Source organism: Hypanus sabinus, chromosome 20, assembly GCF_030144855.1.
Source record: "Hypanus sabinus isolate sHypSab1 chromosome 20, sHypSab1.hap1, whole genome shotgun sequence".
NCBI lineage: Eukaryota > Metazoa > Chordata > Chondrichthyes > Myliobatiformes > Dasyatidae > Hypanus > Hypanus sabinus.
Genome location: NC_082725.1, coordinates 10476743 through 10494797, shown reverse-complemented (window position 1 = coordinate 10494797; position 18055 = coordinate 10476743). Strand labels below are relative to the sequence as shown.

The following is an 18055-nucleotide window of genomic DNA, read 5'->3' as shown; positions in this document are numbered from 1 at the left end:
ACGTCACCAGAACTGCAATAAGGTCACCATATGTATTCGGTAAACTGCAAAAGCGTCTAAATGCATCTTTATTTATTCAGTTCTACTGTATTAGAATCATGGCCTTCAAGTAAAATTTTTAAAAGGCGCAAAATGCAAATTCAATATTACAAGTTTCAATTTAACGAGAAGCTACATAACAATTGCAAGCAGCAGTTATTTACATGCTCTAAATTATTAGCCAATGCAGTTGGCAAAAAGAACAAAGTTTTAATTCTATATTCTGCAGTTTTAATCGGGTGTAGAGGTTTCATATGAGGATACTCGCGAGTAAACACAAGTAATCTTGACTTTCACCGATCTGATTGTAATTACCCAGCCGCCTGCTGCAAGAGTTTCATAGTGGTCATTGTAATTGAGATCCACGGTGTCTCTTCACTGATTGTTACTTCCATTGCTATTCCTTGAAGAATCACTTCTGAAATACAAACCCGTGGCTGTATATCTGGCCTGCGTAGCTTAGAGTTTAGTGGGTTAATGTAACATTCTACAGCGCTGTAGGTTAAGTGTGCAAGGTCGAAGAAACACCCTAATAAAACAAGCATTTATTCTTATCCATCTATTTCTACAGCGTGGATATTTGATGTTACTGAATTATGACAATTCGTGGTATTTTATCCCAAATCACAATATCGAGAATCAGTTGTGGCGAAATACTTCATTCATCTGCCCTTCGACCGGCTGGGCCAGAGTATACATCGTTTACCATACCTATAAAATCGACCTCATCATTTCGTCTTAAAAAAAATAGAGTGCGTTGCAGTTAAACAAAATTTACAAGCGTCTTAACTACAACCCGATCGAGTTTAAAACAAAGCGGGAAGCGGAAGCTTCCTCCAGACTCTGTCACTCCGTCCCGTTCAGAGGCAACTTACAAAATGAAGACAGAGAGAAAGCCAAACTGGCATATATATTTTTTAAAAAAATCAGTATGGAACTGTGGCCTTCGATTGGTGAACTTCTCTCCCCCAATTTAGTATGCAGGATGATTATGCACAAATTAATGTTAATATCTGTGTATTGTTATAGAATTTAATGCAACAGTAATAAGTGCCCCTCCCAGGCGCACACGCACACACAGACACACACACACACACACACACACACACACACACAGACACACACACACACACACATACACACACACACACACACACACTCATACAGACAGAGAGAGAGAGAGAGAGAGAGAGAGAGAGAGAGAGAGAGAGAGAGAGAGAGAGGGAGGGAGATCCACATGGTCCTAGAGAAGGTAAGAACTTAACCGGGTGTATTTGTGGCTATGTGTATGGTTGTGGATCTGGATGGGAAACATTTCTGGGCGTCAGTCGCATTGACTGCATCTTGCTCGGCCATCTCTAATAAAACGCAGCCAGCAATGATGCTGAAAATGTAGTCGTTAGCTTGGAATGTAATATTCAGCCCCGAACATGACTGTGTTTTGCTACGAGCCATCTTAAAGCCGCAATCAAAATGTGCACCCTGGCCGCCCCACCCCCACCCAGTCCCCCACTTCCACTATCACCGGCACCACACCACCACCCATACACCCCCATCTCTGCACTATTATTCCAATTATAGCTATTTTGACTTCTGGCGCTGGATTAAAACTGAGAAAATATTGTTCATCTCGAGGAAGGTTATTTAAAATATCGTTTCAGTTAAGGTCACCGTGATATAAAGGCCGGCTTTACACGCGTCGTGTTTGCTGAGGGGCCGTCTCGGAGGATTCCTTATTCTCGCTTGTTTCCCAAGCACTAACGACTGTTTAGAATTATCACGGCCGTCTAGGAACCCTATAAAAATCCGAATGTTCTATATAGAAAAAAATGAAAATATTCCCTTTGCAGTCCCACTGTGCCCATGACACGTATGATCACGGGAGCAGACAAAGATTTAATGGGAGAAAAATAACAATTATCATCTCTGCCAGAGTCTCATATATAAGGGTTCGGACTACTGTACACCAATGCTAACAAGCGGCGCATTTATGTGTTAGAGACATGATATTTATCTGGTTCTCTTGGTAAATGTTTCATTGCTTAATAAATTGATACCATATTTGGATAATTTTATTGGTGTGTTTTTGGAAAGGTTTAAACGTCTATAACCCAATTTCCTAGTAAATCTGTAATGGGGACAGTGGATTGGTTTCTTCAGTTTCTAAGACACTACAAGCCTTTCTCAACTTTATGGATAGGGATGGGGCGAGGGCCGTGAGTCTCGTGTGCACATTTAAAAAACCCACACCAGGAAGTAATTGAAGCAGCAAGGATTTGCGGGAAGAAGTTTCTTTTTCTTGCTACTAAGGTGTACGTGACTGTTAATTACGACATTGGTAACAGTTAGGAAACGTGGTTAACTCTGCCGAAGACGCAGGGGAGATGAAACGCCTTTATCGTGCAGTTCAGGGGCATAGATAGAAAAAAATACTAAAGAAATAGCTCTAGAAAGTGCATAATTCCGAACAAGTTAGACGGCACTTTGCGTGGCGATCAGTGCGTTCTATTTGATATTTTTTTAAAAATGAAAAACGAAGAAATTTTTCTTTACGCCATGCTATTTCGATCGTGGGCATTGCAAGATTTCTACATTTTTCCGTCAGCGGGTAAATAAAAAAAAACATTCGTCTTGAAACGCAGCAACAACTGAGGTAAATAATGCGTTCTCCAGTCAGTGATAAAGGGGCGAACATAGATAGCAGTGGAGCGAATCGCGGTTCTTCAGTAAATAAGCGATTTCAATGTCTGAACTGAGCTGGCTGTCTCACTTAAGGCTCCGACTCGTTATTACCCTAGATCGTGAACTTAAGACTGAAGGCTAGACTAAATTCCTTTCACTCTTTTCCGGATAAAGATACAAGGTGAAAACTAACACATTCGCCTCTTTCAGCACTGAGTGAGACTGCTTATAACAATTTTGTTACGGTTTTTTTTCTCAGTAACAAAATCTACCAAAACTTCTCTGAACTTCAAAACAAAACTCCTCACCCTTCAAGTGTATCGGCCATTGTACTGCATGTGCGCACTGAAACCTTTACGGACGCAGAACTAGAGCAAATATTTGCAATCTGCGGGCTCTGACTTAACATTTTTAAACGTAATATCTCTTCCTTGTGATTTGCTAAGATTGCTGGAGAAGTCGAAGAGACACCATTGTTTTTTTGTGTCTCAACGATAAATCTGAAAACAATGTCTGCCTTTAACTGCTTTTGTATTCAATAGCTTTACAGGCAACCATCCCGAGATCCCAATACAGTTGCCTATCAGATCCTTTCCAGATAATATGTACCCGATATACATGTTAAGGTGTATGGATCAAGCTGGCGACTGAGAACCCGTGGAACTAAAGTGCTCTTTTTCTTTATATTTGTTGGTCAGCGCAGAAACCACTGAAACAGAAACACGGTTCTATAAGTTTACGAAGTTCTGAAGTAAGAACTTTGTATACAGTTTACAATTAAAATACGAACTGACGCTATAGATCGCAGACAAGAAATGAAATACAAGGTTATCAAATTCACTAAATATTATTTCCATATAAATCTATAATTCTAACTAATCTGGTTAGTCTTCACCACAACACTAATAGAGGTGGGCAATATTTTTAGGGACAAGTTGTTGCATGTGTTTTAAAATTATTTTAATAGTGAGTCCGAGCCGTTAATCTAAAGATATCGTTTACATTCAGAGTTGAATGCAGAATAAACTGAGATCAAGCCAGAAAACAATAAGAATCCCTGTACTGAACAACAAAATGAAATGAAATATAGAGTAATAACAGAAATGGACGTATGACTGTTTTATGGCTTGAAATGAAGAAAAATTAATAACATTATTTTTCAATTGCTTGCTTAAATAGAATTCCGTGAACATGTCTCGAGCAATTTAAAACAGGGACAAAAGACTTGCATTTAAACAGCGCCTTTCACAACCTCGGGACGTCCCAAAGCGCTTTACAGCCAATGAAGTACTTTTTGATGTGCAGTCCCTGTTGTAACGTGGGAGACCTGATTCATTTGTTCTACTTCCATCTCAGCTATTATACTGTTATGTAGCAACAGTATCCCCTTTTTAAAAAGACTAAGAAAAGGCGATTGGATTATACAATTTCAAATGAATTAATCGACTTTGAACGTGAACAATGAACAATATTCCACAAGGTAAAGGTTTATAACTGGTGAAATCAGCGCTTGTGTTATAGCGAAGATTTGTGCACTTCAATTTTGTGCGTTCAATGAAATCAGCATTCTGACAATTCATAAGGTGTTCAGACGAAAATAGGGTGGGGAGCTTTATAAAAATCTACTTAAATAGAATATATAGTTTTCTGTGCCGTATCGTGTAACGATATATCTATTTTTAATATATAAAACGGGATTTTAAATAATTCTAATGATAGTTTCCCTTAAGATATTGCAGGTAAAATTACTCAAATGATGTGGAAACCATGCATTGCAAAATACATGCAAACAAATACAGACTTGCGCAAACTCATATATTATTCGACCTGGTTCTAAAGTTAACGAGATTTTGACTAGATTTTGTTGAAACAGATAGGTAGGTTTCATTTATTTGAAATTACCTCTTTGTGAAGTACTGAATTTGGAATAATCTGAGCTATGGATTTTCATTTTGTTAACCATATTCTTTATGGTAAATGACTGAGAAGTTTTTTTTACACGCTGACAGAGTAGCTCACTGGCTTTATAACAAAAAAAACGGCAATTCAGTTGCACCGGCCACGGTGAAGGTGACACAGCAGGGGTCGAGTCGCAAACTAAAAAGATCCATGTTATGGCCCACGTTGAAAATAGAGTTGGCGGAAAATGTACAATTACAGCAAATTCTTTACATCAGTGATCTACTCTGTCCAGAATGTTTCATTCAATAATTTGATACTTCTAAACAATGAAGGATTTGTGGTATTAATGTTCAATTTTAAGCCATTCCATAATCCAGCATTATGTTCATATTAAGGCAAAATTCAACTATGAAGCGTGCACATACCAGATCTGTTTAACGTACAGTTTGTACGTCCCGGAACAAATAGTTAAATTTCATTATTAAACCCCCACCCCCATCTATTCAAATAAAAACAGACTGTAACCAGTTCAATCATATTTACTAATTTTTTGCGGTAGACTCTGCTTTAGCAAAATGCTTTACAGCACATTGACGTCCCGCTTTCAGGAACTCACTGGGCAAGCAACGAAAGTTTTGATGCAAAGCGATTTGTAAATAGTGACTTGTAAAATAGATATTAATAGTCCAAGCACGCAGCTGAATATGTACAATAAATTATTTTTGAAAAGTGTTTTTGTTAGAGATAGAACATGATAAACTGATTTTTAAATCAATTATATCAACTTCGGGTTGTCTAAACAGTTTTATTTCCGGAAAGTTAGGAAGATGAATTTCTTCTTTAGCCATCCTACTTTTTAAATTTATCCTTCAATATTTCACATTTTTGGAAATCTTGCGCACTAAGTGCCTATTCTTTCCACTGCTTATTTTCGATATTCATTCAGTTAGATATCTATCAATTGATCGAGATATCTAATCAACGAGTTAATGTTTTCTTACACTTGAAAGACAGGAATAGCAATAATTTTAAAATCTAGGCGCAGTGGTTTCTGGAGTGGAAAACCTGATCTCCCTGACAAGAGGAAAGAACAGTTGTTGAAATGGTTTCCTTTGATGATATGGCCTTTAACAAACAAACTACTAATGATATTTTGCACATTTCAATGCAGCAAGCACGAAAATTTAAATTCCCCTTCGAAACTAAGTTCTATTTTTAGTTGGTTTGTTATCGGTTCTGGTTATTAAATATATTTAGTACTGAAACATTGGAACATACTTAATCCAACAACCAAAAACAGGATGAATGAATATTGTGCAGTGTGCAAGTGCTAGTCCTAGACCCAGAGGGCGCTGTGGCTTCAGATTGCCTCAGCTTCCAAATAACATGCTTTAAATATTGAAGTTGTATTGAGTCCTGATAGGAATGCAATTCATGACACTCTTGATAACACATCATTAAAAGGTATGAAGATAATGGCTGGAAGTTACAATTTTTTTACATTGTCTGAAACAAAGGAATACAATGAATGACACAGGATAGATTGGAAGTATTGTTCAATTATAGAAAGTAGGTAATTTTTCGCAATTTAGCTGAAAGATTCCATAGCCAATAATTAATTAATATTGACGTTTTAACGAAATCCTTTACTAGCTTAGCACAGTCGCATAAAGTTACATATACACAGGCAAGCAAGCAATGAACTGAACTACAGTACCCGCATCCACCACAATTTAACGCAATAATATTTGTTAGATATATCATGCTTATACATTGTTTAGTCAGACGAGTTAACACAGGGCATCGCTACGGAACATAACGCTGTACAAGACAAAATTAATCTTAGATTCCCCGCAGGAGACGGTCAGCACATGAAATTTACTTCAAAATGTACAAAATCTTGCACTTAATATGCTCCGAATTGATATTAAATTTTGGCAAATTTCGCGTTTCTTTGCATCCAGTTGTAGATTAGTCGTCCATGTTAAAAACACAATATGGTCAATGGATATCAACAAATAAGAGAAATAGTTCGCAGGAGTAGATTAATCTAATTTCTACGTTAACCGTTAAAACGAAGCAGAGCGAGAAATAAATAATCGAATATACTTTGGAAAAATATGCAACTAATGCTTCATAATGTTTCCCATTATATATATAAATGCGGGCAAACGAGGAAATCTAGCTCAGTTACACGATTTTCGGTTGATGTTTTAACATACGATAATATTTAGGAAGACACGAAACTGCGCTAATATTATTGTTATACTTCTGAAGAAGAAATATATACTTATTCTTTCATGTTTTAAATAAAATAATGAATGGGAATTGAACAAAATCAGAAAACAGAAAAGGGTCGGAAATGCTCTGAATCTTAAACGCAAAGTTCAGCGGTTGGGCACATTTACACCCAGTAACCGTTTTGAAAAATACATATAGTCGTTTCGCGAAAATATTTCTCAGAATATTACGCCCTGGTTGTTGGAGAAAATAACCAAACTAAATATTACATCGCTTGATGTCCAATGTTAGTGTTAAGTTGACAATAAAAATCATACAATATCGTGCAAAAACGGAAGGAAAAACAAAAGAACGAATAGGCGAAACCGCTGCAGAAAAACAAACATTTCCTTCCTAACTACTAAATTCGACAATATACATTTTGTATTGTTATTATCGTATAACATTCTTGAGATTTATTTGAGGCAAATTTATTGTATTTTCTAATCTATTTTAGAAGTCAATTAAAATCTGTCGTATACGTTCCCTTTCCTTGACATTTTTAATGAAATAAGAACAATTTAAAACAATTCATTCCATCCGAATTCAAAGTTTACATGAATTGTACCCTAAGCTGTTGAATTCCTCGGTGATTATTGTGTGATAGCATTTCTAGGTTGAAGAATCCATGTTGTATCTGCATGAACCCGATCACCTTTCTTCTGTTAGCAAAAAAGTGGTTATTTCTGAGCTTTATTGGATATTCAATTTGGATTAGATTTAATTTGTCAAATAGAGAGGTGCGGTTTTCCATTTGGCTTCAAAAGATTCACATACCTCCCTTTAAACTTGTACTTTGGAACATCGACAAAGTATTTTTCCTTATTTTTTTGCGGTCGCCAAAGCGGCTTTGACATTGATCTAAATGGCGCCACCATGTGGACTGTGTGTGTCCAGTTGGAAGAATTCATGGTCATCGCTCTCTGGTGTAGTTGAGCAGAAACACTGAGCGAACGCAAAACGATATCTAGAGAGGGAGAACAATTAAACTCGAAGATTTTGTTTATATTCGCTGCATTTGGAATTTTATATCTATTGCCCCAATATTAAGAAACAGATAGCTGCAATTAAAAAAGACTTTATGACTTTTCCCGCTGTTAGTAACCGAGCAACAGAGGCGATCTCTTGTCATTTGCCTTTAATGCCACAGCCCCTTAATATGCTACCATACTTGTCTCAACTCCCTCTTCTCTAGATATAAAAACTAACTCATATCTTTAATCACTGTTAGTATCATTCATTATTAAAACAGCCTCACACGCAACATTAAACTTTCATGATGTTAGAGCATGTCTCGATAGTATCTCTGCCAATACTGTTGATCAGTCTCTTATAATTTGTTTCGGTCTCCCGTCGCCTCCGGCGGGAGTCTGAGCAGAGAATGGAAGATTCAGGGCTGATTATCCCTTTACCCCCAAGGTTAGAGGTGACGTCCACGGCGCAACAGAAGTTCAAAGCCAGGAAACAAGACGGAAAGCAGAAAAAAAATCAGCATTAAAGATATTGTAACACAGCTAAAATGCATTACAATTTCTTCTAATATACACTCTATGAATCTTAACAAACGCAGTCCAATATTTGCTAAACCGAGAGCAAAGACCCACAAAATTTCCCTCATAACAGTTTCGGGTTTTTTTTCGTGTATGTGGAATAAAGTTTAAATCAATGCAATTTTTTTGATTTTTCGTCTAATTTTGTTAATGCGAACCTGAGGCTTTTAATATGACTTGAATAGTTGAAATTATCATTGCAATTTGATCTGAATATCTTATTTTCCAGAAAACAAACTAAAGAAAAACGTACCAATGTATGTAGACAGATGTGGAATGTTATCCAGCTTTAATGGTTGTTTATTACGTACATGAAACGAACAATAATACAATACTTCGCAGGTGTTTTAGTTCTGTCTTGAATACCCAACAAAGTTTGTCCTAAGAAAAAGTACCTTAATTACTTTTTCTACATTAAATCCAATTGTGCGCTCTCTGAACGTGGACATGCAAATTTACCTCATTTTAGTTAAATTGATAAATACAAATTATATACAAATGTTAGCAAATGTCGACATCACATTTAATTAAACAGCTTTTGATGAAGACTTTGCTCTTAAAAGAATTGTTGTTTATTTTCAAAATCTAATTTCTTAATGTAGAAAACACCACCTCTGTGATGCACGTTCCAGCCTTTTGTTATATTTCAGTGTTTTGCAAAACAAAAAAAAATAGAATTACCAAAAAAGAACATAACGGCGAACAATCGACCGCTGTCATCTGTCATTTTGCGAGAATGAACGAGAAAATAAGCTATTTTGATGATGTTAATAACAAAAGCCACAACGAAACATTCAAATTAAATTGATAAAATAAACCAAAGGGATTTTCAGGGCTGGCATGTGTCGTCTGGTTACGTGTGGCGATTTTTGTACAATACGGCCTATAGGTATATCGGTCTATAAAAAGCTTATATGCTGAATGTACAGGAAATGTTACCATTGTGCAATAAAACACTCAATGAAAATAATTTTGTCTTTGGTTCACACGGATAAAGATGGCATCAATACTGAAAATACTGCAGACTGATCATCCTTTGGAGGAATCCGTGAAAAGAATAGATGCGTGAGCAGCAGCCTTTAAACCCAATTCCTATACACATTCATCTGTACCAAAAGAGCGACATATTTACAATACTTTGTGCTCAAGTATGCCTCCGTGGGTAGAATCTTTTCCTTTTGAAAGTAAAAACTGTATTTGAAAATTACGAAGCACGATGAATCAAGTACAAATAAACACACACAGATTGCTTCAGTGAGCATAAAGTAGCCGGTTTTCAAATATCTTATTATCCCAAGCTATGTATTAAATGGTAAGGTGTTTATATATATCGAGGCCAACAGCTAAAATATACAGATTTATACATGTAAAACTGAATTTAACCACACTTGCTTATTTTAATGACTAATATAAATTCCACACTCATTAGAAACGGTGTTTCCTTTTGCTATGAATTTCAAATTGGATATTTGCATGCATGTTCTCATTTGGGGTAATTATGGGGGTGGGGGATGGGGAGTACTGATTGTTATTTATGGAAATAAAGGTGATTCTATCGTAGAGATCCGAAGTTATCATCTGCCTTTCCTATAGACAAGTTTTAATACGCTAAGCAGCGTTAAACAGGCATAATTTGCAGAATTGCTGCTGCGCTAAGTCCTCTCCTTCCGAAGGCTCAGATGCAAAAGAACGAGACTGCTTGCTACTTTTGGTAACCGAAGATAACAAATATATATCCAATTGTTGTGGCTGGCATTGAGAGCCACTGAAATGCTCCTAATCTAAAGCATGCGCATCTTATCAACTTAATTTTAAAAATATTCTTATATTGCAGCAGGTCCACAACAGTCAATTCTTTCTCTTAGGGCTTCAGTACACGTGTCCGTTCATGTATAGAAGCTGCCTTCTTTCTTCAATTACAAACCCAGTTTCGCTTAACTATGTTCAAACGTTCACCTTGACATCTCAAAGTTAATCTCTAGAGACACTCTCTGTATGAATCATATAGACGACGGATATGAGTTTGGAAGTGTGTGTGTGTGTGTGTGTGTGTGTGTGTGTGTGTTTGTGTGTGTGTGTGTGTGTGTGTGTGTGTGTGTGTGTGTGTGTGTGTGTGTGTGTGTGTTTGTGAAGTCAACGATGAGCATAAATTCCAGTTACTTTTTAGAGTTGAAACTAGACGTCCTAATTAGCTTTGGAAAGTCGCCTGGCCCGTCAGGGCTGAATTAAAGTGTCTGCTCACAAACTCGAACTTGAGTTTTTTTTACCTCTGCGTTCTGGCCTGGCCGATTTCATCGTAGAAGTTAGGAAGATGGAATGCCTCTTTGTAAACTCAGTCTAATCTCAGAGCAATGGATTCGTAGTGTAATATTGAAGGCGGTCTCTGTTTAATTTCTTTTCCTTCATCCTCCTGTTCTGAAACCAAATTTTAACTTGCCGGTCGGTTAAGTTGAGCATCCGGGAAAGTTGTAGGCGCTTCTCCTTATTAATGTAGACACTGAAAAAGAATTCTCTCTCCAGCTCCCTGATCTGGTACTTGGTATAGGGGCATCTTTTTTTACGTGTACGCTGACCACCTGAAACAGGTAAACAGTGGGTTAAAACATTGATAGCTGTAAATAAGAGTAGACAGTGCTTTCTGTGAGGATTATACTTCTCCGCGAACAGGGAAAGAAAGTTTTATGCAGTTCCTACATTGTACACAGAGCAATTCTCCACCAATACTCGCGATACAGAAAAGTTAGCTAAAGCATAAAAGCGCTTTTAACGTATTGAATGAACCTTAGAACAAAAGATGGCCGCCTCGATGCTCAGAATGGTCGTAGAATTTCTTAAGTTGAAGCGGTAATACTCCCTTTCCAAAGATACTTGAAATCACAAAAGGGCTTTATGCATCCAAAGGGCTAGCCACCCTCTTTGGAAGATAAACACTTTTGAAAAGTGAAATGCTCGAGGTTGAGAGTATCAAAGACAAAATTAAGTGAAAGGCAAGACGTTTTATTTTATCAAAGCGGTTACATTTAAAAGGGGTTTGGAGCAGATGATTATCAACCTAACATTATAAAGATACTGAGAAACTGGAATTGGTTTCCTTTGGGGTGGGGACGTCATTGTGTGGATATTCCGTACTGAAAAAGTCAACATAAGTAACCTCCAGAAGTAACACTGTAACGCTAAGGCTGTGCTTATCGCACGTCCAGCTATAAAATGTGATTATTAAATAAAATATAGCTACTCCGACCTGAAATAAGTCCTTTTTTATGATGGAAAGCTCCGTGCTAAAGGTATTGCAGTATTTATGTTGCTGTTAAAAATGTCATTTTACCCCTGTTATGTTTTAAAGCGGTTACTTGTGGAACTGAATACAACCTATAAATAGTTTTTGTGTCAACACGTGTTTTATAGAATCCGTGAGCTGTATTCATACACGCATTGATCACAGCGGCCAAAAGTCTACCTTTTTAAATAAATGTCCATCTGATAATTTAAGCGATCAGATTTTTAATCCAAAATTCACTTTTTTGAGGTGCTACTTGAGGTATGTTAATGCAGGGATTGGCTGGTGTTATTTCACGGCCAATTTCAGAGCGGAGCACGTGATCCTGTCATTTATATATAAAAAAAAGTTTTGTTGGGAAATCTACAGGCCATCCATAAACCCCCTTATATGCTTATAAAACAGCACATAAAATTTTTAACAGCAGCGCGCGAGATCGCAAAACTTTCCTTCATAAGTGGGCACTGATTCTACCTACTAGAGTTACTGCTTTTTTCCTCGTTGTTGCCGGAAGAAGATTCCGGGCTGCTGCTCCCGGGACTCGTCTCCTTCTCCACCGACACCCTGGAAGTCTCCGAACTTGAAGTTGCTGCAGACGGCACTTTACCTGGGCTCTTCTCCCCGCAATACTCCGACTGCTGATTCTCACCAGGACCGTAAGCGGTCTCGAAGAACTGATCAAATCCCTGCGGCAGCACACCGTTCCTCCCCACCGGGTTGTAGAAGCTGGAAGACGCGTTGGAACTGGGGTGGTAAACGCTGGCGCTATTTTTCATTAACATCTCGCCCATGGTGCTGGTAGGAAGACACTCCCTGTGCATCAGCTCCTCTGCGGAATAGCAATGGGGGAGATTGCTTCTGTGATGCCACTTATTGGAGGGATCGATGGCATAGTCTCTGAAGGTAACTTCTCGCACAGGTTGAACCTGGGGGATATTAGACGAGTAAGAGTATGTCATGGGACGAGAAGCCGGTGTTTGGGGCAGAAAAGAAGGCAGGCTGGAGAAATCCGGACCCGAGACATAATAGGTACAACTAGGCAAATAAAGATTAGAGCCACAAGAAACCCGCTCATCAAAATCCATCATCGCTTTCTTGGGGTCCCCTAGCGCAAGAATAGCTCGCATTCGCACAGCTAAACATGGTCCTTAGATGCTGCTGCCTCTTTGAAGCTGATCCGCGGAGTAAAAATTTGGAAACGTAAGCTGACGTGGAAATGTATCTCCATACATCGCAGGAACAAGTCAGTCATGTGACCAGATGCCTGGAGAAATTGACATGCATCACTTTGGATTCCCCCCTCGCACCAGGAGCGCAAAGCTCTTTACAACTCAGCTCTGCACATTTCTAAGAGGGGAAAAGGAAGGCTCGAATAATACTGTGAAGGTGTTCAGGCTTCACACCAGAGACGCATTTGGCACGTTTACTTCATGTCTCTCCCACTAGCTGACTTAAACCAAGAATAGGCATGGAAAAAAACTTCTAACGATTTCCGCAGCTAAAATACATATCAAGCGCTGATTAATTTTTAAAGCGCGATTTTCGAATTATCGCACACACACACACACACACACACACACACTCACACACATACACGCACACTCACACTCACACTCACACACATACACGCACACTCACACTCACACTCACACTCACACACACACACTCACACACACTCACACTCACACTCACACACACACTCACACACTCTCTCTTTCTCACACACACACACACACACACACACAGACACACACACACACACACACACACACACACACACACACACACACACACACACACACACACACACACACACACACACAGAACTACTGGAGGTAAAGTCCGCGACCATTCGACATCTTATTGAAGAAAATCCCCTTATCTTTTCTCTTCTGACTTTAATTGAAGAAGATAGGCAACATATTTATTCCAACCTACCATTTGTGAATTTATGGATGAATAATAACTAAAACTCAGTAAGAATATTACAGAAAATGTTATAAGAACATAAATTAAAATGAATAAATAAGTATTCATCTTCAAACATCTCCTATTTTCAAATCCAAATATCCTCACTCCCCACCTACACCCTCCCCTCCACAAAAGTAAGGCATTAGAGCACACAGTCAGTCGTAGACCTCCGTAAAGACGTGGAGAAGCTAAGTTACTCGCGACAAGTTCGAAATGTTCGACAAGCTCGTTTGTGATTTCATCAATGTATTCAAATCGACTCTAAGTTTTATTTTCTCATAAGATTTGATTCCGTGCGAATCTGCCAAACATGTTTCTTAAAATTGGTATTGTACTTCTGGCTGAAGAGAAACAGAGCATGGTCACGTTCAACACCATATACAAAACCCGCGCCCTCCCAGAACAATTATATAAATCAGGTATCCATTTAGCTGGATTTCGAGAAATATTATCTAAAGCAGTCTAAGATTGAACCAACGTTCACATTTCAGGCGGGATTCTTGTGACTCTGTTGTTCAAGACAAAAACACTTGTAGCAGAGAGAGACAAAAAGTTTAGGACGAAGCAAACGTGAAAAATGCGGATTGAAAACCAATTTGACATTGGCCGTGGGCACATTGTTCCATATTTCCATAAAATCTCAACAAAGTCATATGAGTAAGGAGCAGTCTTATAGTTAATGTGGTTGAGACTAAATACAGAATGGTTTTAGTTTGGCGAGGGAAATATTAATCAGAATATCCAATAAAAGTACATTTATTTACACATATTACCACCGTCCAACAGACTGTTTGGTTTTAAATGCACACTGAGGGTTTAAAAGCTTGCAATGAATCCTTTATGCTTTTGAAAATAATGGAACCATAGATAAGAGTTGAAGTTAAACTTTGTTTTAAGAATTTGTCACATATTAGCTTATTGCTGCTCCAAAAACAATTGCGCAGTGCCAAAACAAACAGGTTTCTTGGGGATAAGGACCCTTGCCATAAACATTTGCCAGAAAGACCGAACTTTAAATTAAGTTCCGCGCTCAAAATGTATCTTTACGAGCAACCATGGTAATTGCAAATTAATCATTTTTTTTTTCGAATTGTTTCGTTTCGATAAGCACACGGCGATGCTAGGAAAGTCTGCAGAATATTCGGAATTCCGATTTCACTTATTTCTCTGGCCTGCACAACCGAATAAATCACTAGCTATAAAAATAAGTCCATCTTATAAAAGAGTAAATAGTAAGTTCCCAAAACATTGCAATATAAAGAGCATTAACGAAGCCAAAATTTGCAACAAGGCTTCGCAATAGTCAGTTTTGTGTGGCATTCAACGCTGGTCAACAGCATATTTCTACAATGGACTATAGTATACCTTTTCATTATTTAACTAATTATATATAGATAGATTATAGGTACATTCACGGGATAGAACCGCGACGCCATGCTGTGAAATTTGACAGTTTTGAAATAATATCCAAATTAATTCATATTCAGCGGTTTAAACACTGATTCGCGAGGAGATATACACATTTAGTATCTGTGATCAAAACTGCAATGTAAAATATGAAAGTTCGTGAATTTTTGAATGAAAGGGAGCCCAGAAGGAAAATGACGCGATTGTCCCTGTACGGATGGGCAAATACCGACACTGCGTTTCACGAAATAACTAAATACTACGCCTACAAGAACCGAGATCGGTTTAGCCCGACCTATGGTTTTAATAGTAATTTTGACAACCAGCTTCACCAGACGCCCGCATAGACATTGTAGCTGACCAGGGGTTAGCTACAGACGCCACCTACATGGAATCCCTGACATTCCCAGCTAACGTGAGCAATCAGGCGTTCCCAAAAGCGTCAAGGACGCGGCCTTTGTCTGATGAAAATCGGGCTGAATTTTGAAAGAGTAAGCTTTTTAGCCGGACATTGCGCGTTTTTTTTTTATCACCAGTGGATCAAAACCTAATTTCTTGTCGGATTCCCTTCTCACCAAAGGATTGGATTTCGCATGCATGGATTGCTGGTTTAACGCAATGAACCTAAAATTTTGTAAAGAGAATATCAAAAACCAAGCTTCAGATATTCAATAATACCCCAAATTCAAAAGGAGAAGCTGGCGATTGCATTAAATAAAAGGCGAAAATGATCTAAAATGCAGTCACTATCTTAATCGCTGCGCCATTTTCTAGTCATCTGTATTTCTCAGTTATGGTACTTCCTCTACAGTAAGTACGGGCCTTTTTCAAATATAGATTCAGGATCAAATTAACTTGATTTTTAAATCATTTTTATTGATCCCGCAGCTTTCAAAAATATAGTCACTCGATGCTAAATGTATGGTCCAAAAACAAAAATATACCTACCTTTTTGGTCTTATACTAGACGTAAATTCCTGCCATTTGGTTGTTATTTGATGAAAATGAAATGTAATGTAAATGCCGAAGTTTAAGAAGATCAGTGAATTATTGCGGCGCAGGCTATCTCCTGCAGGACTCCGTGGGAGAGTTGAGACCCGGATGAAGCTGAATTTCTTCACTCTGAGGTGTACTTGGAAGCTTTGTTGAAGATATTATTAGAAACGAAATCGGATTAAATATTTCCGTGTTAAAGTTGCAAAACAAAAGCCTGTCGTAAAATAAGAGAGGGGTTAGGCGAAGATTTCATCTGAGTTTTGCGGGGGTTTTGCAAGAGTGTGCAAACGACTTAACATTGAACTTCAACTCTGAAAAAGGGTGCATAAGCGAAGCGTTCATACTCTTCTAAACCGGGGCTATATCATGCGAAGTCATTTTGCTTTCAATACGAAGACACCTTAAGTCTATTGATCGTCATGAAAATTTTAAATATTTGGATCGTGGCCTGCCACCACTTGTAAAATGGATTGTGCCATTAACTGAGACGGACTAAACGGTAAATGAAAATCCATTTTGTTGAGTTTGGATTCATTCATTTTCAAATCCCAATGTCCATGTGGTAAAAGCTGAAATGTATATTTACAGCAAGTGTACTTATGTTGTCACAGAAAACCGAAATTCACCTCAGAATGAAAACGGCCAGCCCTACTGCTCTTTGCAGGTTTTTACAAGGAATTGCATCCGCATTTGTTCTTCATTTCTTCCCACGAATTGCAATGGATCTTAATTATCGTTGGCAAATGAAGCAACATATATCTTAACCGTGTATAACACCAAATCAGTTTGCAAAATTACGCCCAAACCACTTTTCTAACGCGAAGGTTTTCAATACTTCTGAATATTTTGTTTTGTCTCCCTGGAAGAAAAATTAAAAGAGCATCTTCGCGCATAAAGGAAAATATATATTTCCTGGTGTACTATGACATTTTAGTCCCGAATCTTTCAACGACAATGTCTGCCGCCCTTTACCAGAACTCTTCCAATTTATGAACCTTTATCATTAGGTCAAAATATTCTCCTCTTGGTATTGATACGATAAACTGCGGAAGTTTCAAAGTCGGAGCAATAGCATTCTTCATTCTAAGGCGGTGTTGTGAGATCAAAACAAATAAAAACAAATTCTTTCTTGGTGATTGGAGGAGTAGGGAGGCCTACAACGTCTTTTTTTCTCTATTTCTTTAATGATAGACATTTCGAATCTCAAAACTTAAAATGAAAACGATTGGCTTCAGAAAATTGCACTCCTTTTCAACGAAAGTCCATGTTGTTTTGTGTCTGTGTGTGCGTGCTTGGCTGTTTTGTCCCCTCGTTCAATGGCACTGCCTGACAGTGACAAGACAACGGTGACTGGCCGCCATTTTTATGCCTAATGTCTCCGAAATTTTGCTCAAAGTTCAATTAAATACATGAAGAAATTCGCATCTTAATAGGATAGGTTGGCATTGATTTAAAAAAAAACATCCTTAAAGATGTTAAGCACAGAAAAACAAACAAGTCGAGAAATAAAAGGATACAGCTCCCAGGCTGATTGTTGTCTCTGTATTTGAAACAACGATTATTCTATCATTTAGTTTTGTTTTAAGTTGTGTTGAGTTGCGACAGGTTTACTAAAATGACCATCTCATACAATACACATTGAACATTGTGGCTTGTACTTGAGCAAAAATTATATTTTCATCTTGCTTTTCTAATATATTTCTTGTACTCTGTGAAAGCACGATAACTCGGCAGTGAAGCCAAAACGCATCCCGTACTACAAGTTGCAAATGAAAATTTTATATTTTAACTGTTTCTGGAGGAAATTATCTTATTCTTCGAAATCAAACTCTCATGCGAGATTTCTGTGTTTTTATTGCATTCGCAATTCGAAATCTCACATTTCTGCTTTGGTAGCTAGTGATTATATTGATTTTGATTTTTAACCTATGTAATTCCCAAATAAAGATTT

General features: G+C 37.8%; 1 protein-coding gene across 2 annotated transcripts; it reads right to left on the bottom strand.

The window, feature by feature from the left end:
* Window positions 1–4629: 4629 nt before the first annotated feature.
* hoxa11b (homeobox A11b) lies at window positions 4630–13255 on the bottom strand. 2 transcript variants are annotated; one of them, XR_009506954.1, is made up of 3 exons: window positions 12209–13255; window positions 10721–11029; window positions 4630–7870 (listed from the first exon to the last, which is right to left on the bottom strand). XR_009506954.1 is itself a non-coding variant. In XM_059945063.1 (2 exons), the coding sequence occupies exons 1-2, from the start codon at window positions 12855–12857 to the stop codon at window positions 10797–10799; spliced, it is 882 nt and encodes a 293-aa protein (XP_059801046.1). In that variant the 5' UTR covers window positions 12858–13254; the 3' UTR covers window positions 10483–10796. The 2 variants fall into 2 exon arrangements, 1 of the variants encoding a protein (XP_059801046.1); XM_059945063.1 differs by lacking the exon at window positions 4630–7870 and having other exon boundaries at window positions 10483–11029; window positions 12209–13254.
* Window positions 13256–18055: the final 4800 nt, after the last annotated feature.

Excerpts from the sequence above, each read along its gene's own strand:
- hoxa11b (XM_059945063.1), bottom strand. The coding sequence starts at position 12,857 with ATGCGAGCTATTCTTGCGCTAGGGGACCCCAAGAAAGCGATGATGGAT. Across the intron at positions 11,030-12,208 it reads GGAAAAAAGCAGTAACTCTA|GTGGTCAGCGTACACGTAAA; the intron begins GTAGGTAGAATC and ends TACCTGTTTCAG.